Source organism: Suillus bovinus, assembly GCF_016758785.1.
Source record: "Suillus bovinus strain UH-Sbo-P2 chromosome Unknown EDB93scaffold_40, whole genome shotgun sequence".
NCBI lineage: Eukaryota > Fungi > Basidiomycota > Agaricomycetes > Boletales > Suillaceae > Suillus > Suillus bovinus.
The window spans coordinates 79,220-98,719 of NW_024542096.1; the positions used below are offsets into that span (position 1 = coordinate 79,220).

The window sequence follows — 19,500 nt, forward strand, 5'->3', positions numbered from 1 at the left end:
ACAAGTACTGACACGTTGGTTTTGTGATTCGCGGAGTTATGATAGACGCCTTATCGGCTTGTCACATCAACTTCCAGTTTGAAGTAAGTCACTACTTCCTGATCAAGTCCATACTCTCTTCATGTTTGGAGATGGATGTCGACATGGACGTGGATCATGATGTACCAGATTTTGTACGAGCCTGGCATCCATCAGTTCGTCGACCTATCATTCCCCTCGATCCAACGACCTATCATGAAGCCATTGATCCTCGCGCCATTTTCGAGCTTCGTGAAACACCCTCCGACGAATATGTACCTGTTGTTCCCTATTCCTGTGTCCATTGTCGTTCGGTAAAGCAAACTTGTTCGCGTCTCTTGCCCTGCGATCGGTGCGCCAAGACTGAGCGACCTTGTCATGCCACTCAACCAGGCTATCAGAAGCTTCCTGCGCCCAAGGTGACCAAGGGTAGAAAACGTGCACCAACCTCTATATCGCCGCCAATATCAGCTTCAACATCCAAGCAACCCATAATAACTTCTTCAAATCCTGGCCGTCACCCAAGAAACTGAAATTGACACATCCGAACTCTTCAAGTACTCTTGAAAAAACTTCCAAATGTAAGGGGAATGGGAACAAGGTCGATGGTGACCCCCTTCAGAACATACCACTTAAAGTCAACCCGGAAACTAGGAGCGGTCAGTACCTTGTCAGATTTTTCCATTCGTGCACATAACGCGTCCGAATAGATGCTGCAGTCTCTACAGCGCCAGTTTGGACTTTCATTAGGCCTCCAAAAACCAAGTGTGCGGTTGACAGCTGCGCAGCTCTCCCCACAATCGATACCCTTCCTTCCACACCTTGCACGCCTAGAGTCTGGGCAAATGTGAAGTACCTCGAAATAATGAATGCAAATGGAATTTAACTAGATACCCAGTCTCGTGCAGAAATTGCATCGATATTCCCTGAACTTACCAAGTCTATTACGGGTATTTTATGGCGGCAGTTTGAAATGCCCGCATTGTTCCTAGAGCATCCCCACCCCGAGTATTCCTGGAGAGACAAAAACACTTTGGAAGTTGTTTTGTGGGTTCCTTCTTTTTTATACCCTTGTTCACTGATCAGGCGGTGTCGAACTATAGGGAATGGAGTTATCGATACGAGCTCGACGTACCTGTACGCATAGCGATTCGGATGACATAACTCATGACAAGAGGCCCTCCGACAACAGTGATCTGGCAGCACGGGTTAGCACTCGGCATATTTGCGAGGCTTTGCATCCTGATCTCAAATCTAGGTGGAAGAATGCGAGCCTGTCAAGCATGTAGTGCCCTCCTTCACCCCCATCGAAAGCGATCATGCCCAATTCGATTTCTCATCGTTCACTGCACCTCTGGCTGCAGGATCTGAAGGTGGGCTTGTTCAAATTATTTTATTCTGTCACTTAGATTACGAGAAGTGTTGCAATCCGATACCATAGTCATGTCACAGTTGCCTATTTTAGCCCCAGCGCCGGTGTTAGATCTACAACCGCCAACGGTCTTGTCTCCATCTCTAGTTGCAGTGCCGGTGCTAGACCCACCACCGCCAACGGTCTTGTCTCCGCCTCTAGTTCCAGTGCCGGTGCTAGATCCACCACCGCCAATGGTCTCGTCTCCGTCTCCAGTTCCAGTGCGGGTGCTAGATCCACCATCGTCCACGGTCTTGTCTCCGTCTCCAGTTCCAGTGCCGGTGCTAGATCCACCATCGTCCACGGTCTTGTCTCCGTCTCCAGATCCAGCGCCGGTGCTAGATCCACCACCGCCAACAGTCTTGTCTCCGTCTCTAGTTCCAGTGCCGGTGCTAGATCCACCATCGCCAACGGTTTTGTCTCCGTCTCTAGTTCCAGAACTGGATACACCAGTGGTGTCTTCCTCGGTAATTCCTCAAATCCAACCTCGAATACCTGAACAAAGACCATCTGAGATCGAGACGTTAGATCAGTGTCGCATGGACAAAACCCCCTTACTTGTTTTCGTATCTCGAGAAAGCGGTCTCATACCACTGCAGCTCCCTCCCGAGTACGCATGCTGTTGCTTGGGTTTATTTGTCATATCTGATCTGAATGTCAGTTCTCTGCTCGCTTTACTGGTCACGTTTGTTGATCTCCCTGCAGGCAGATATCAAAAACACCACTATAGCTATTTCTAAAACTCAGAAGTGCGAACGCGTACAATGGCGCCTTACGTTGGAATGGGCACCGGGAGGCGAAGAAGGGTTGTTGGTAAACATCAATGAGAAATCGCACCCATGGTGGATCGATTCTGTCGAAAAGGGTGTTGGCTCGGTGAAAATACCCAGAGACATGAACAGCCTCTATTTCAGCTTTCTGCCTTTGGACCTCCTGGCGGGCTTCAAACCTAGCGAGTGTTTTCCAAGGGGCTGGTACTGCAGAGACTGCGGGATGCTTAATGCACAGAGGTATTTTCGACACCAGATCTGCCAGAGTTCCAAGTGCAAAGTGATTTTTTCCCGCAACTAGCGTTGTCGAGCCTTGCTGATTATGGTGAAAGCGTAAACTGGAGCAGGGAAAAGCAACGACCAATGATAATGACTTGATTTGCCACATTGATCCGTTACAAGCGCTTCGAGGACCACATCATCGTTTACCCATACGGGATCCTCTCGATTATGCGCCTTCGTCAGTTGGCAAAATTGATACCTCGTGGGACGACATGATGCGGAATTTGACATATCAAGTCAACAGCGGTGTGAGAGTACAACATGTCTTCACCGGAAACCAAGAAATATTGCAACAGGATGCAACGAAACTACTCCTGGACATACAGAAAGATGTTATTCTTTCCCGCAGTGACTTACATAGTATGTATCCTTGTTGCTTGGCTTTTAAAACGTGCGAAAATTTAATCTCAGGCCCTTATTTTACCTGGTCCACGAAACTCGATCACGGGCATATCTGTTCTGGGGATCCACCAGGTCAACCTGAAATACCTAGACTTGTCTTCGACATCCAGGATATCTTGCTTCACTATATGCAAACGTATGGTGAAGTCAACAATGCCAACATCAACCATATCATGATTCAGGCATGGGTTACTCCGGGCTCGAAACGGGTAAGCCAGAAAGGACACTCGATGTTTTTTTTCCCTAAAAGCGACTAGGGCGCCGTTTTCAATGCGAAGAGCCACGTTGTCACCATCATTTGTCTAGGTGCCGAAGTTGTCATGAATTTAGTACCCAAACGTGGTTTTACGGAGATCCCCATTGAAGGCGCGGAAGACCGCATGGAGATCGACAGCGAACGGATCTTAAGTGCGTCGCAGCTTGTGGATGACGGTTGTTCGGAAACTCTTGCGTCGGGAGCAGTAATCAACTGCCGCCAAGCTGGTGGCGACCCTAACGTCATGAATCAACCTGACCCCCTTGCCTTGGGGGAGGCATGTGGACCGTCAGGTAATCTAGGGAATGCCAAGGCAGCCGGAAAAGGGAAAGGTGCTGGTGGCAAAAAGAGCAAGCAAGCGCCGTTGGAACTTTCCATGACCCTAGTTCATGGTGATGCTATAATTCTGGAGGGAGATGAGTTTGAGGTGAGGGCGTCACGCGACCGCGTTTAATGTAGTGCTGACCCGAGTACGTTAGTACCAAATCAAGCGCAGCGGAACTACGATTCGTGAGTATTTTGAGTTGGAAGCTTTTTGTTTCTAACTTAAATGACATGGCTTGGCTAGTTCTCATTGGGTCTTGTGAGTGATCGGCACGGATCGGTTGGTGGTTGTCTTGGAAGTTACAGATTTGAGGTTAAATATTGTCATTATGCGATAGTTGCTTGTTCTCGGGTCGTTTAATACGAGGGAGTGTCCTTCGTCGTGCATCGTAGTTAGAGCGCTAAAGCAAATCCGAAAGCAGCAATCAAATCTCCCAAACACTCAAACTGGCTGGCGCCTGCTGAGCATAATTCTTCACAGCAACCAACCTCCAAGTATTATGGCTAAATCACCCACATCCACAGATAGACAAGACCCAAACTGGGGAAGAGGTAAATGCCACGTCGCACTCCTATGAATAAAACCTGAACTTTTGAGTACAGTACTAATTTGCGGTGGGACGGACTGGTGAGCGAGTCCAGAGCGACGAACCAGTCCTTTGAGCTCGGGTATTTATGAATGGATGTTGTGCGCTTTTCACAGGCCAAAACTAGGGAGGAAAGAACGCGGTGGAAAAGGTGAAGGCAATCCTGATGCGTACGTCGTTCGTTAGCCAGCATAGTTACATCAGCTCAAAAACAGTTTTCCATATCTCAGACCAGACCTCCTCGAGCCCCATATCCTCCGTTCTCTCAGCAATATTAAAATTGCTTCCATACACGCGTCATGTTGCGGGTGTCACTTCATCCTTCTTGACGTGGATGGCGCAGCGTGGATGTTTGGGCGGAATGCATCTTCTGCCCTTGGCGTGTCAGGAGAGGACGCGATATCTGAAGACACTCCGTTACGCGTGCTTCCGACGGACTTGGATGCAGAAGAAGGCACTAGATTCGTGCATGCGGCATGTGGACGTAATCACTCCTTGTTAGTAGGTGACGATGGACAAGTCTGGTCTGCGGGAGCGAATAACTTGGGTCAGGTGAGCCGTGCTTTTAGTCGCGATTGTTGTTGTGTAGGTTGACCGGCTGGGGTGTGTCAGTGCGGACATCCAGTCGTTGCGCAGATACCCGCTTTTAAAGCAATTGAAGGGCCTTTTCTTGATGGCGAAAGACAGCATGTTGTCAAGGCAGCAGTGGGCATAACGTTTTCCATTGTACTTACCAATGATGGCAAAGGTATGTACCCCTTGACGTACTTCGTTCTTCTGCCAGCTGACGTCTCTCAGTCTTCTCTTTCGGCAGTGGCGAGAAGGGACAGTTAGGAAATGGTAGGACGGGAGAACATATTATTACCGGAAATAAGACAGCGTTTGACGTCGAGACGGAGCCTAGTGAGCTTCGACATGCATTTGGCAAACATCATTGGCTGATCCGTTCATAAAGTACCCGTGAAAGGACTTGACGATAAGACTATCATAGACATCGCGTGCGGGCCGCAGCACAGCGTAGCGCTCGATTCCCAAGGGTACGTACCATCTAAACTCAATGATACGTCACTCAAGTACTCTTAGCTTTGTGTACGTGTGGGGTTACAACGGCTACTGTCGGCTTGGTCTGGGCAACCAACAGGACGTCCTTACCCCTAAAGTAGTCCCAAATGTACGTGTTGCTTCGGTTGTCCCTTGCGAACTGGCGTTGAAATAGTTTAACTTAGTTTGCCGGACCGAATGAAATAACGATGGGCGCTCATATTATCGCCGGCCCTTCGAATACCGTAGTTCTGGACAAGCAACAATTGTATTGGATGGCCGGAAAGGTCCGTAAACGTCAGGCAGTCGTGTGTTCTTTCTGATCCTTTTGCAGTGGAAGAACAGCGGCGAAGGTGTGCATCAACTGTCGGCTCGGTTCATTTATGCATTCACTTAGCTAACTTGGGTAGGATCCTCTGGCTCGCCATACTCCTCATTTAGGTTTATCCAAGATCTAATGTAGGATCTGTGCTTCTTGATTTGCTTCTTGATTTACGAATACGGTACTTTTTATTAGGGGTTGCAAAATATCTGGTGGCAGTTGCGGTGGAGTGACCCATTTCGCTCTCACGAGTGATGACGATGGTGGTGTCATGACAGTTGCTTGGGGGCAAAATGCATCATATGGTAAGTAACAGAAGAATCTGGATGACTGATCTAGCCTGAACGAGGATTGCAAGGTGAACTCGGCCTAGGACCTGATGAACCAAAAAGCGCCACAAAACCCACTTCTCACCAGCCTCTAGCCGGTATTGAGGTTATAAGGTAAAGCATCATCCTCTGCTCGCACGTTGGTACTGTGTTTATATGATCCCATCCAGCGTGGCAGCTGGTCAACATACCACCCTGTTCTTGGCAAAACCAAATGCTAAATTCTCTGATCTGCCACGTCATCCCCTTGAGGTCGACGCCCCTGAACTCTGTGTAGTTTGCGACAAAGATAACGGGGACGACGATCCTGCCTTGGAATGTGATAAGGTTGGTTATAGTCTTAACTTTCGATGACAGTACCTACGAGATTGAATCAATAGTGCGACCATCCATACCACCTGGGCTGCCTTGATCCTCCTCTGGAGGCCATTCCAGAAGGTGAATGGTTCTGTCCTAAATGCGTCGATGAGCTGGGTGCCCTTTCAGGTCACGACTCCAAATCGTCCGGAAAGAAGGGCACCAAATCGTCGCCGGAAACCAAGGGGGGCACGAAGAGGAAAGCGACTTCGTCTTCGAAAGAAGGCGGTAAGGACCTAATTGATTTTTCTGTGACATACTGATACCTGATGTCTATTCGTAGCTCCTAAACGTAAAAAATGACGATACATGGAAAATATGCAGGACCCAAACATACCATACCGAGAACTATACCTTCTGTGGAAATATTCTTTGTGTATTACATTGACTATTTTCGGATTCTTGGTGTAACGTTTAGCTGGGTCTTATTGCTCTTGATGTTATCTACTGACCTGAAGTTGTACATAGTCTTTTTACATTCTCCATCTTTATCGAGATTGTTGTTTTATATGTAGATGTTACTCAACTCGTCCTCCACTCTATTCAAAATCATCATTTTCTGATGGCTGGAAATCACAAATGCGTGCAACATTTTGTGACTGTTAAGCACATCAATGCGGTGGTGTGATTATGGCATGACTGCTAACTGACCATGAAAGTAGCTCGGGAAGGAAGATGGTACAGCCCGCATGCACATGGATGAAACGTTGACGCTACACAAATCAACTTATGTAACACTTTCCTCTGATAAACCACGCGCCTTCAATTCTTCGGACTCCGATTCACAGTATATCTCTGACGTTAAAATTTATGTTGTTAGATCTTTGATGTCGCAACTTAAAGTGTCCTGTACTTGCCACTGGCAAGTCTCGGGTACATCACCTGCATCACACTGTGCATGCATCATTCCTGCATGTCCGCAATCAACACAGCATTTTCAACTGTCTGTTGACAAACGGTATATGAATGAAAATTCCTTCGACTTCCTGGCGCTTTTCGGAGTCCCATCACGGGTTTAAGTAGCGCTTGAAGTCTGGCCGGCGCAGCACAGCAGCAAATAGGAATCGCCTCTAGGTGCGGCAGTCAAGGGTATGGCCTGTTGCAAGTCGTCCAGCTGGACGACTTTACTCTAACTACTTATCGCACCCTACTTCGCTCAGACGGATCCATGAACCATGTCAGACTAGACTGGTGACCAGCCAATAAATGTCAAACAGTGAGTGAACACAATCAATCAAGGAATTCAAGGCAAAATCTTCCTCCTCCAGAAACCCGCACATCCAGTGAAGTAACCCGGTGAAAGCTTAGCGTGTCGTTGATAAGGACCAGTTTTCATTTCACTCATTAACTCTGATGCATTATTCCTCCAGGACACTGAGAGCAGATACCGTGGCAAAAATTTATCGGTTTAAAAGGAAGTTTTTAGAATGTAACTCAAAAGATTTCTGTAAGTCAGTGAGGATTCTGAATTTCCTGGAACAAGGCTCATGTGGTAGTATGTGATCGTACAAAAGCAGTCGAGTGATTCCCGTGGCCGTGACCCTGTTCTCCTGAATGTCAAGACATAGTTCCGCTTTCTTCAAATTCTTGCGGGAAAACTAGGTGTTCGACGACTCTTCGAATTCGCGGTAACTTTCAGATTATCATCCCCTTTGCAACATCGAGGTTGAACTTGTAGGTGTTCGGCGTATTCGACGGATATCCATGGACGACATTTGATTACCCACCATAGAGTGTGACATCCGCACTTACCTATCGAAGGAGCTGGAAGGGCTCACGAATATTTTGGACAGAATTCACAGCCCTCGCTGAAACAGCTTTACAAGTGTGATCAGACAAATTTTTGGCGCAGCTGAACCCCTCCCTTTAGAATCCCTGAATGTTATGCGGGCCATTTTACAGACACGAGCGAGTGATGATAGAACACATGGGATCTTTTCTCAACGGTACCACGAACCCATCTACCCCCATCCGACCACTTCATGCATCCTTCTGCGATTTCCTGACGAACCAATCAAGCAGTTTTTCGTTGACGTGTCGAAGGTACAACACGACCTTTCTTTCGCATGGAACATGGGTTTTCCTACAGCATTTGTGATTTAGAATCCTCGCATCTTCCTAATTCCGAAGATCCGGGATTGCGAGAACAAGTTGAAAAGTGCATCACCCACCCTTCTGCGTCATCCTGCCCACGTAAAAACAACAGTCTTCGAAACGGAGCTCACAGATGAAGTCAAATTACTAGTTCAACTATCAGAGACTGCTCTTCTGGATTGGGACCTCGGCATTATCAAGGCGCTCAGATGCGCAGTCCCCGCCCTTCCGCGCATTACCCAATGGCTGAAGGTGAACACATGGTTGATAATAGATTACTGACACTCAACCACAAGTAACTTTCGTATGACCATACAAGCAAAGTGACAGGGCTAGTCTGGATATGGAGATGCCTCGTTGGCTGCAATGAATGTGCAAAGGTTTATCCAAGTCCTCGGGAGCATGATTTTGCACAGCACGCCACATCTCTGTGTATCAGCACTACCATTCCCTCCCCTCGACTCTGCGATATCCCCAAAATGTGCTACAAAATTTTTGAATACTCTTCGTCTGGCATCTGGACGTGATAAGTGAACTGCTGTTCAGATTCAGCGGACACATCAGTTGTGTTTACTCTCCCCAGATGGGCCTTGCATTGCGACTGGATCAGATGATGGCACTGTGCAGCTATGGGATGCAGTGACTGAGCTGCAAGTAGGCGGACCTTTGCGGGGCACACTTCTTCAGTTACCTCTGGCTCGGCCGATAACACTGTCTGGTTGTGAGGGGTGTAGTATCACAGCAACCCGTTGGTGGACCTTATGGGGCACACTAAAATAATTTACTCGGTCTCGTTCTCGTCAATGAAACTCGCATCAGCGATAACGCTGCCGGGCTGAGGGATGCAGCAACGCAGGAGCCGATTGATGCACTCTTAAGGCACACTACTGAACTTAACTCAATATCATCCCCGCCAGGTGAAATTCGCATCGTTTCTATTTCAGACAATAAGACTACCCATGATGAATCGAGCTTGTTCGAGTGTTAAAATGTTGAGAGAACTGGGTCGCTGGGAAAGAACGTAGTTCATTGCGTACAGTAGAATATGACAACAAGGTTCTTTTTTTGATTCGTCCGTGATGCGGGGTTCGGGTTGATGAGTTGCATGGGGAAGAGAAATACAGCAATTCCGAGTCACCCGTGAATGTCGGAAAATTCGAAATTCGCCGTACACTAGCTGAGGATATGAAACTTCATCTGAAAGAGAGTTGAAGCGGTGGATGAAGCGGTTGAGAAGTCGGTAGTGAAGGTCGGGTAGGATTGAAACGGAATGAGGAATCATGTACTGTATGACAATCATAAAGACAGTAAAAAAACTAATAACGCGCCACTATCTTCCTCCCTGACGGGCCTGACCTCCCGGCCAGGGGTGCTCACTGCTCACGACATCGGGGCCCAGACATGTCAAGTTCTCACGGGACAAAAGATAGTCGACGCGCGTACCTTCAAGACTGCGCAATTCACATCAATGTTTCCGAGTCGAAGCCCTTACCGGCCGTAGTAGTCTGAATCTGATCAAAGAGCCTACTAGTCAATGTCATAACACAGCTAGTGTGTGACAGCATTTGACAAGTAATTGCAATGAGGCTTGTACTTATAATTCTAGTCACGGTAGTTGTAAGGTGATAGTCATTTGGTGTAACATGCGGATATAGAATTATGCTATCAAAAGCAGTCCGTTGCCCCTTGAGTAAGTTGCACTCACGGGATGTACCGTATAACTTCTTCGGACACATACCCTAAGTCTGGGGAACGCACGAGTACAAAACCGCATACTAACAGTCAGAGCGGTATAGGGATCTCAATCATTACTGCCTTCGTAAAAATAGCATAAGCACTGAAAAGTATCAACTGTATCGTGTATCATGCAGGCTGCGTTCCCGAACCTGGGCAACTATTTGCACATCTCGAGGTGGTATCATATGCCTGGCAATGTGGAACTATCAGTGATACAGTATTATGGATATGGAACTCGTGATCATATCATAGAACAAATGGATTTACTTTACTTCATAGAGCCCGAGCTCTCACTACTGCTGCACCTTTCGATGAGCATGAATGCAGGTATGCAGTTCGACAGCGGTATATTGTCCTCGCAAAGTTCGTCAGCGATATCCCCCATTCCTGACATAGAATCGAACGAGGTCGAAACTTCAAATGACTCGGCCTTCAAGTCGGAGGGACTTGTCGGACATGCATCAAGGTCATCAAAAGGTGTAATGTCATCAGGGTCCACCTCGACCGTCTGAGTCCATCGACTTGGGTCAGGAAGAACAGCCTTCTGGATATCTTGGGTGTGACGAAACTTTTCTTGGTGAAGGACTATGCGTCCAGCCTGAAAAAGTGAATGAGGAAGAGAATAACTACCTATGATCTTGCACTCAACAGCAAACCAAAGGCAGGAAAACAGTACGCTAACGAAATTCAGTGAGGAGAGAAACTTGCTATACACGCAATACTTACTAAAAGATGATGTTTCCACTCATCTGTGTCTTGACGATGCGCGTGATGCAGAGAAACATAAAGATTAAGATCGCTGGAGTTATGAGCATATATGAACAAACAAGTACACCAAACCTACTTGTTATCGCAATGGCCGTGCAGGTACAGTCGCGGACCGCAAGCCTGACCCAAGCACGCGGAGTTTCTGACCAGCCGGATGTGCTTCCGAAGAATCACCATAACATTGTAACAAGGATGAACATGAAAGTTACAATGATCGAGACGCTGGTCCTCGACTCGGCGATCAGTTATACAAGAAATGAGAAAATTCTCACCCGACATAGATGCGACTGTTATGAGGCGAGATTATGACGCAAGTGGGGAAATAGCGAGTGCCAGTGATCATCAATCGAGCATTGGCTGCCATGGCGGCAAACTGTGTGCCACCAAAGATGATCAAGAGTGCACAGATAGATTTGTCTTTATGGTACATCTTGTACACTGCAAATGTGGGCGAATAAGCAGTCACCCAGAGTAAGACCGAAAGCCACATACCCCGCAGCATGAGTGATAACTCTACTGAAAACAGCAAATATTGGGTCGTTATGGTCTGGTACAAGTACCATGCTCTGCAAGTGGATGGACTGTTGAGAACTCCAGAGACCATCCTGAATGCAAACCAATTGTTGAAGCTAGAGACAGGGGTGAAGACGCGACCTTGAGTTGCCAAAAACCGCCTACCCTTGGCCGGCCAAGCCAGCATACCTGGTCACCATATAAAACTTTGCTTCTGTGGTCTTCAGAAATCGCCTGTTCGCCAGAAAAATGCTCATCAATAGCGTTTAGCAAAAAGCCAACAGGTACTCACGGCCAAACCAACCGAACTTCGTCTTTTACAAACCAAAAATACTCGAGGACCATGAGCACAGTACATGTCGCTAATGAGACTAAATTAATCTGAAAGAATGTTCAGACAGAGGTTGGAACGCACATGTTATTATAGCGATATTGCGTGCAACAGGATCGATGATAGAGGGGAACATCGCTGGCATGAGCAGCCTGAGGGCACTGGGAACGCCAGTAAAGGAGCGACTAAAGTTGAATAGAAACCGAAAGTCGAGAGTGCCCCACTGCGAAGTTAGACAGTCAGAGGAGTATCGAACAATTATCGGTGAAGATATATATGTTCGTGAGCAGACCCAGGGTCACCCTGGCGCTGTCGGAAGAAGCACTAACGGCATGCCAAAATTGTGCGCGCTATACAGTACTGAAGAACCTAGGATCCATTTTCCGATCCCAGCGAATCGGACTCGGCTAAGTCAAAAAACCACATACGTACCACTACATGTAAAACCGTGAAACTCTGCTTACTTTTCAGTTCGAGTCACCGCCAAGTTGGCGGGGGTCAGTAGCTTTGGGATTTCCAATTTAGGATATGCCATTCGTTACTCCTTTAACGTACACAGTGTGGGTCCCAGTCGTCGGTGAACATGCATGGTGAATTATCGAGGACATGGGGCAAAAATGATGTCTCCAGCCATAACATTGACTCAAGCTCGGTGATCCGGATAATATTCCACAACGCAACGACGCAGGGTCAATTAGTCGATTGCTCGCGAATTTGATCATAATTTTATGTACAATTTTGTAGACGCAAGCCCCGAGTCTCTTCAAGATCACAATCACATCTCCTTCCGCGACTTTAACAAGGAGAAGAATATTGCTCAAGGTCCTGATCATAAAAACCCACTTCACCGTCGTCATCAATTGAAATTCGTGCATCTGGTTCGATTACTGACATGGAGTATGTCACCCAAATTGTGTAAAACTGTTTGCTACGCTGCTCGCATGCTACATAGTGGATACCGTATCTGCAGGATGTCGTTGCAAATGGGTCCTATTGGACAATTGGACCCTCGAAATCCGACGGCAATTATTTGCGCTTCTTGTCAGATGCCAGCATCCGAATCGGAGTCGTTCTTTTCCGAATTGTCCAGCATCGCAATAGTCCGCCGAGTCACATCAGCGGGGTGTATTGCGCTACAGAGTGTTACAGGGTGCTACAGAGTGCTCTGCAGCACTCTGGAGCAAATTATGCTTCCCCGACGGACCTTCGGAATTGTAATCGTCAGGTTCTGACACGACTGTCAATCAGTTGCATGCAGGCACATTGCAACTAGACACGAAGGCGGTGATGAGCCTAGATGAAATAAAACTAGCTTTAAGACCAAATGTTGGCAATGCAAAGTTCAAGTTGGTTATGGTGATGACACATGTAGCATTGAATAGCTTGTCAGTGTTGTCACATCGTGATGCATTGTTGCATACGGAACCGATAAGTAATGATTTCCATTCTCCATTAATCTTCCAGCAGCCGATCATAATGCCAGCATCCCGAGGATAGCCCCAATAGTAGAGCCACACAAAAGCCCAACGCACCAATCAACCTAAACCGCCGTAAGGATGATAGGGATGACTGCAGGCAGGACTAAGCGCAATCCCCCTGCGCCACCGCACAGAGAGCAAGTATGTTGTCAAGTGGTCCACGCACCCGACATAGTACATCTAGGGAAACCTGGTTTAGTTCCGATGTAATAAATATCAGTGAACGTTCTCAACTAACCCAGGATATTTGCTTGGTGAAGCTGTGGCACAAGGCAATACATTCCCGCGTGAGTGACTGGAAAAAGTATTTATGATTACCGCAGCATCCCGTCCATATTGCCCGAGCACAAATCGCTTGGTATGAAACACGAATAATCTCCGCACCTGTGGAGTAGGAACGATAGATGCACTGCATTTGTAAACGAGCATAATGTAGTGACATTCGGCTCGTAACCATACGACCTTAGATTGATTGAGCGAGCGCGTGCGCATGAGACAATATCCGATACCGCGATGAGCTCTCATTGCCCAATCGGTGCTAGCTGCAGACGTCACGGCCATGCTGCAGAAAATATGATTGACGTCAACGTCTTAAGGTTTTTAGTTTTTTTTATGACTCACAACAATAATAGTGCCACAGCTCCGCCTTTCCCCATCCGCACTACAGCCGCAGTCGGCCCGGGTGTGGCGAGTCCCGCACTTGTCAGTTGCGGTGGCAGAGGAAATGTGAATGTCAGAAACAAAGGCTCAAGTGACGTTAACTTGGGAAGTTGGCATACTAAACCTGACATCGCTTTGAAGCGCTCAGGTCCTCAAACCGAGGTATGATTCGAAAGCCCATAGAACGGCAAACTAAGGGATAGAAATCCGGGAATCCCGTATAAGCTTCAGTTGTTCATTTGAGGTGGCTTGAAATTGCCTTGAGGTTGGTGGACAGTAATGCAAATACTATGTTGTTACCCTTTGCTAGTAACCTGGGCACGCCACGTCAGAGGACAAAACATGAGAATCTATAACACACCCTGATCACAAAATCCGCCGGGGAATCCTAAAAGCAATGCTGACGCTCCAAAGACAAGACCCTGAGAGGAATGAACACGGAAAGATGCGACAAAGTGAATCAGACACATATGCCATTTGCCCACCTAGTTCGGCTTCATGGTCATATAACTTTCATTTGCATTACTGGGGACAGGCACATCAATCGCAGCTTGTGCGTGCAACTCATGTATTTGAGCCAAGCTGCCAATCTCCGCTTTATTTATGCACATTCTCAGTAGCACATCCCTGTGACAAGGGGACTTCACCTCTTATGCACGAACTAATAGTGAATAGAATGATGGTGTGTTGACACGCAATCCAATGACTATGTCGTAATGGCAATTGACAGCCGAAAATACGCAGCAAGTATGGTTCATGCCAGTGAGGATGTTCACAGTAGATCCGCAGACAAGAAGACGCCAATGTTCATGAATGGTAAGTGCGATACGGGCTGCGGTACCAAAGCTAGGTTTGACAGCCTATAGAAAATTTGACAGGCCGGTCTCATTGGTACGTACATACCTCCAAGGATGTAGTGGGTGCCGTTCACGTTCGTCTTCTATCAGAAGTTCCAAAGACCCGTACCACCTATAGGAAATTTGATCAGTCAAAAAGTGAAGGAGCGTGACTGAGCAAGGGACGCTGACACTTAGGCATGATGAGCGTGTATTTTTCAAGTACATGTTGTGATCCATACTAAATGCATAAGCTGCATTACTAGAATGAATGATACGTCACAGGTGAAGAAGCCTAGATGAGCGGACAAAGATGACGTACATGCCGCAGCACACTAACTCAGGCTGACGTGAATAAATCAGCGAAAGCCCTATTTCGTTAGGAAGAATGGCATACTTTGACAATTATATGACGTGTACAGGTACAAAGAGACGAACAGTGAACTCCCCAGGTTTGAACTTGGGGTAAATCGGGAGAAATCGGATGGCATCACAGTCAAGCATAGCACGCCCGACTCCTAGAAGTGAATCTAGAACGCATTTAATGTTCTGGTCTGATCCATGGAGTGAGTGAATGAGTGGCTCAAGAGAATGATTTCGCACAAAGAATGGGCTTGAAATCTGTGGATTGAAATATCGGTACAGACACAAAACATTGGGACTGTAAGACTGCATGAGATCCTGCTCATTTGAGAATATCGAGAAAAATAAGTAAAAGTCATTCGTGTGATACATCCATTGTTCTTCGGAGAACAGGTGCTATCGGTCGACCGTCAAGTACGGAACAGCGACAACACTTACAAATCCCAAGGAGGCCCGTATTGTTCTATCCTTATCAAGGACCAAGGTACGTCGAGAAAAGAGCCCGTGATAGTACGGACGGACGCGGGACGTGAGTGCATGCTATACGCATGGAAAACTGAATTTGATCCATAGTCTCGCAGCGTGCTTCAATATTTCCTTCTAGTATACGTGAGGCTAAGGCTGGTACTTTTCGACCGACTCCCACACACTGGTCCGAAATCTATATGTACGAGTCAGTGACTTTGTCCGCGTTACCATGAGTAATATCAGCTCACCTCGTGACATGATCATTTTGATTGTCGGATGCACTCCTGCTCAAGCGCTTTACTCAGCTTCTGAAGTTGGGCAGTGATTGAGGTATCACTACCCTTGGAGGGTGTACTACGAGCTTGAAAATCGTCGAGAAAATTATTGATGCGAGTGAGAGCCTGTCTGGAGGAGATTGGGATTGATGAGGTGGCTTGTAGACGGACTGGAGGATGGGCTATATCGTCCATGATCTGTAAGTTTTGTCGATATCCGATGGTTTAGGTATAACGTTAACGTTCCCAACTTCCCATGAGCCACAATTCAACTTGATCCCACGCGTTTCTTGAAGGAAGTTTCTCTGCTATATAATCATCTCTGCCACTCTGCATTGATTGCGTTTGAGAAGCGTAGAGCTTTCAGTTAGCTAGTTTCTATACACATTCCGGATAGACTTGCTAGTGAAGACGACCAAGTGCTGCAGTTTGAAATTTTGTTTGACAACTTTACCCCAACGGCCCGGAAATTTCCGTGTGGACAAACTCATTAGCGCCTGGCGACGTTTTTGTGGTTCGACCGTGTTCACATTAGGTGGAGAAGCAACAGCTGGCAAGTGCTTCTTTTTCATTCAACACCACAACATTCAAACGACTTTTTACAGACGACTGCAACTATGGGAAAATTGACTTCAATGCTAGGTCTCCTCTTGACACACCCTTTCGAGTTCAGAACTCTTGTTCATTTCTACCTTTACCATGAGACGAAACGCGACATCACGGCTCAGCAAGAGCACCCCACGTCAGGCTGGGATCGTGCCTCAATGCGCCGTTGCTGGGAATTCCTTGACTTGACAAGTAGAAGTTTTGCAGCTGTCATCAAGGAGCTTGACGGCGACCTTGCAAGAACAGTAAGCACCTTGTTTCTTCTGTGTTTCTTTCCATATGTCTTTTTCCATGCTTGCATGCGTATTTAGTTTAACCAGATAGTCATTTCTTTGAACTCATCCGCATGAATGACTCTTAACTTTCCAGATTTGCATTTACTACCTCATTCTGCGCGGTTTGGACACAATTGAAGATGACATGACTATTTCCGACGAGAAGAAGCAACCAATACTTCGCCAGTTTCACGAATTGACAGTAACGCCTGGCTGGAACTTTACAGAGAACGGCCCTGATGAGAAAGATCGACACCTGCTCCTCGAATACCACACAATCGTAGAAGAAGTCAATAGACTACCACCTCAGTACGTCCACATTTTCATTCGCGCTCTTCGATTTAACATCTACCGCAGATACAAGACTGTCATTCTTGACATCTGTCAGAAAATGGAGAACGGTATGGCGGATTACGCACATAAGGCTGCAACCAACGGCACTGTCTACCTCGAGACTGTTCCAGATTATGACCTGTACTGTCACTATGTCGCAGGCCTCGTAGGTGAAGGCCTCACTCGCATTTGGTCAGCCTCGGGCAAGGAAGCGTCTTTCCTCTGCGATCAACTTGAACTAGCGAACTCCATGGGTCTTCTCCTCCAAAAGACTAATATCATCCGTGATTTCCGGGAAGACGTCGAGGAGAGACGTTTCTTTTGGCCTAGGGAAATTTGGGCTAAGTACGGCTTCAACGAAATGAAAGATTTGTACGAGAAGGGTGATGTCGAGCATGCCACATGGATTCAAAGCGGGATGGTTCTCGATGCTCTGCGACACGCATGCGACTCTTTGGACTACCTCCGCCTACTCAAAAACCAGAGCGTGTTCGTGTTCTGCGCGGTCCCCGTCTCCATGGCAATGGCGACATTGGCGCTTTGCTTCATGAACCCTGAAATGTTCCAACGCAACATCAAGATACGGAAAGCGGAAGCTGCTCGAGTACGTCATATTCATCCATAATTCATGTAGGTATGCTGATATGCCGCAGCTCATCATGCGGTCGACAAATACAAGAGAAGTCGCCCTAATCTTCCGAGAGTACGCACGGAAGATCCACCACAAGGCGAAACCGCATGACCCGAACTTCCTAAAAATTTCGGTGATGTGTTGCAAGGTACTTCATTCGCACCCTCATGTTGCTTGTCTATGACGAAACATCCTTCAGATCGAACAATGGTATGAACAAAACTTCCCCTCGTTCGTCATGCTCAGCGATAGGGGGCCGACATACGACTCTACGGACAAGAGAACAGCCATCTTCAGAGCAGAGGAGAAAAGGCTAGCCGAGCGTCTTGCTGCAGATCCAAGGAACGCACCCTTACCTCGGGACTTGTTTCCATGGGAGCTTGCCACATATGTCGCTGGCGCAATGTTGCTTATGCTGGGTCTCGGCGCTCTCATCGTGTGGGTTATACTGAAGTTCGTTTCACAGTCATAACTTTTGGGATACCAGACTGTCGCGTTGGTATCTTGATCTTGGAATATGTCGTATACCCTCAAACTTATTGTTACCATTATGTAATGGACTGATGCCTTTTGATTGCTAGTTATCTTTTTCCATCCTATCAATGCTATGTTAAAATGCTTTTACATGGGGCGGGACTTGTGAGAATTATGAAGTCAAGAAACAAATAACTGGAGCTGGAAGATAATCGACAAGACTTGGAGCCACTTGAGAGTTTGACAACGGGCGGACCCTAACTTACGAGGACCATCGAAGCCTGAGAGCTTTACGAGTACTTGTATGTATTGTTCGAACTCATCATCCTCTGCTATATATAACTGATCTGGCTGAACAGACGGACTGGTAAAACTGGATAACGTGACGTACAAGCCTTTTCGGGGATCAGAGAACACGTGAACTTTTGCTAAGGCCTTGCAAAGTCCGGTTAAGTCTCAACGTTCAACTCGTTGCGCTAGCTGCCCAACAGCCCCGTCGTTCGTCACCGTTGTCTCATGTAACAAATGTTACTTGCTCTTTGTGCTATATATGATGAGCCCTTCAATTCTAAACTGTAACTTTAACCGTTCTGTGGACTCCGGGTTTGTGGATATCACAGCTGGCGCTGATCCTCAAGCACCTCTTTCACGGATCCTATGATTACACCTTCCTCACGCCTCTCGTCAACGGAGTGCATCAAATCTGCCATCAAAATCATCCGAGATGGTCGTATTAGCATGCCAGGATCAACAACAAATTAATGCCTACCTGTACGAAAGACGCACGCAAGGCGAAACAATAAGCCAATAGATGAAACTACTTTGAGATGTTGCAAAACAGTTGGCAACACTAGCCCTTCCTCCTTCTTAATGCTTTGCCTTAACTTTGATGTTGGCTGAATAACTTGTGCATTGGTGGAAAATTGTAAGCAAGGCGAGTAACATGAATGTGTTTTATCGATTTGCGAGAAAATTTTTTCAATGTCATGTTATTCTAGAGTCTGTTCGAGGTAGTCCAGAAATTCGTGTAGCAATGAGCATACCAATCAACTGCATATCGTGTCGTCAATTGACCGCTGGGGCGACATGAAAGCAGAAAAACGACCCACTGTTATGAACGCGCTCAGTTTTCCGAGCCAATCAAACACATCTATGTATTTTGGTGGCAACCTATTGATACAAGGCGCAAGGGTAAGTCATGGGGTCGAATCCTAGATGCAAAGCCGATGGATACTCGCATCCAATTTGCAATCGTCCTTGCTTGTGCAGCATTCAAATTCATTTGGGACTCTTTGGTCCGGGCCGCAAGGATGGGGGCTAATTATGCACTGCTCGACATATTTGCCACTGACGGACATAGATGTTGTCAAAGCAGCAACAGCAGCAAGGAGGAATGAAAAATGCATGAATCTTGCTAGGTAATATAAGATGCGTCGAGGGGATCCCTAATGATAGTTCTAAGAATCGAGAGCCTGTTTTTATATCCCATAAAGAAGTCCAGTCTCAGTAAGTAGGTCCGTCAGCCTGAATGGTTGCTGGCAGATTTGCATAGGCAGAAT

At 46.9% G+C, this 19,500-nt stretch overlaps 7 protein-coding genes across 7 annotated transcripts; 4 read left to right on the top strand and 3 right to left on the bottom strand.

Annotated features, from left to right (window-relative positions):
* The first annotated feature begins 31 nt into the window (after nucleotides 1–31).
* On the top strand, nucleotides 32–1,666 carry EDB93DRAFT_1154574 (uncharacterized protein). The gene is made up of 7 exons (XM_041449828.1): nucleotides 32–534; nucleotides 577–681; nucleotides 729–865; nucleotides 917–1,065; nucleotides 1,122–1,155; nucleotides 1,194–1,391; nucleotides 1,439–1,666. The coding sequence occupies exons 1-6, from the start codon at nucleotides 39–41 to the stop codon at nucleotides 1,305–1,307; spliced, it is 1,035 nt and encodes a 344-aa protein (XP_041306216.1). The 5' UTR covers nucleotides 32–38; the 3' UTR covers nucleotides 1,308–1,391; nucleotides 1,439–1,666.
* Nucleotides 1,656–3,915, top strand: EDB93DRAFT_1154582 (uncharacterized protein). Its single transcript, XM_041449829.1, has 7 exons — nucleotides 1,656–2,085; nucleotides 2,135–2,479; nucleotides 2,532–2,841; nucleotides 2,893–3,092; nucleotides 3,141–3,566; nucleotides 3,619–3,649; nucleotides 3,708–3,915. The coding sequence occupies exons 1-7, from the start codon at nucleotides 1,969–1,971 to the stop codon at nucleotides 3,728–3,730; spliced, it is 1,452 nt and encodes a 483-aa protein (XP_041306217.1). The 5' UTR covers nucleotides 1,656–1,968; the 3' UTR covers nucleotides 3,731–3,915.
* EDB93DRAFT_1154585 (regulator of chromosome condensation 1/beta-lactamase-inhibitor protein II) lies at nucleotides 3,916–6,885 on the top strand. Its single transcript, XM_041449830.1, has 17 exons — nucleotides 3,916–4,015; nucleotides 4,067–4,091; nucleotides 4,167–4,220; nucleotides 4,281–4,602; nucleotides 4,663–4,798; nucleotides 4,849–4,953; nucleotides 5,006–5,087; nucleotides 5,134–5,221; nucleotides 5,277–5,378; nucleotides 5,426–5,444; nucleotides 5,502–5,550; nucleotides 5,609–5,718; nucleotides 5,772–5,856; nucleotides 5,913–6,069; nucleotides 6,123–6,327; nucleotides 6,383–6,812; nucleotides 6,860–6,885. The coding sequence occupies exons 1-16, from the start codon at nucleotides 3,964–3,966 to the stop codon at nucleotides 6,400–6,402; spliced, it is 1,611 nt and encodes a 536-aa protein (XP_041306218.1). The 5' UTR covers nucleotides 3,916–3,963; the 3' UTR covers nucleotides 6,403–6,812; nucleotides 6,860–6,885.
* Nucleotides 6,886–9,386: 2,501 nt separating this feature from the next.
* Nucleotides 9,387–12,164, bottom strand: EDB93DRAFT_1338123 (uncharacterized protein; the record flags this gene model as incomplete). The annotated part of the gene is made up of 14 exons (XM_041455383.1): nucleotides 11,975–12,164; nucleotides 11,627–11,765; nucleotides 11,504–11,573; nucleotides 11,377–11,445; nucleotides 11,191–11,327; nucleotides 10,971–11,136; nucleotides 10,775–10,857; nucleotides 10,657–10,729; nucleotides 10,580–10,607; nucleotides 10,225–10,528; nucleotides 9,899–9,938; nucleotides 9,686–9,717; nucleotides 9,571–9,636; nucleotides 9,387–9,478 (listed from the first exon to the last, which is right to left on the bottom strand). The coding sequence occupies exons 2-14, from the start codon at nucleotides 11,685–11,687 to the stop codon at nucleotides 9,387–9,389; spliced, it is 1,221 nt and encodes a 406-aa protein (XP_041306219.1). The 5' UTR covers nucleotides 11,688–11,765; nucleotides 11,975–12,164.
* Nucleotides 12,165–12,925: 761 nt separating this feature from the next.
* Nucleotides 12,926–13,944, bottom strand: EDB93DRAFT_567495 (uncharacterized protein). The gene is made up of 4 exons (XM_041456740.1): nucleotides 13,642–13,944; nucleotides 13,530–13,582; nucleotides 13,259–13,482; nucleotides 12,926–13,200 (listed from the first exon to the last, which is right to left on the bottom strand). Exons 1-4 carry the CDS (start codon nucleotides 13,809–13,811, stop codon nucleotides 13,078–13,080), a joined length of 570 nt encoding a protein of 189 aa, XP_041306220.1. The 5' UTR covers nucleotides 13,812–13,944; the 3' UTR covers nucleotides 12,926–13,077.
* Nucleotides 13,945–15,401: 1,457 nt separating this feature from the next.
* On the bottom strand, nucleotides 15,402–16,259 carry EDB93DRAFT_567492 (uncharacterized protein). The gene is made up of 3 exons (XM_041456739.1): nucleotides 16,226–16,259; nucleotides 15,596–16,172; nucleotides 15,402–15,540 (listed from the first exon to the last, which is right to left on the bottom strand). Exon 2 carries the CDS (start codon nucleotides 15,815–15,817, stop codon nucleotides 15,608–15,610), a length of 210 nt encoding a protein of 69 aa, XP_041306221.1. The 5' UTR covers nucleotides 15,818–16,172; nucleotides 16,226–16,259; the 3' UTR covers nucleotides 15,402–15,540; nucleotides 15,596–15,607.
* On the top strand, nucleotides 16,184–17,939 carry EDB93DRAFT_1329375 (squalene synthase; the record flags this gene model as incomplete). Its single annotated transcript, XM_041455139.1, has 5 exons — nucleotides 16,184–16,473; nucleotides 16,598–16,812; nucleotides 16,861–17,440; nucleotides 17,490–17,615; nucleotides 17,667–17,939. Exons 1-5 carry the CDS (start codon nucleotides 16,240–16,242, stop codon nucleotides 17,937–17,939), a joined length of 1,428 nt encoding a protein of 475 aa, XP_041306222.1. The 5' UTR covers nucleotides 16,184–16,239.
* Nucleotides 17,940–19,500: the final 1,561 nt, after the last annotated feature.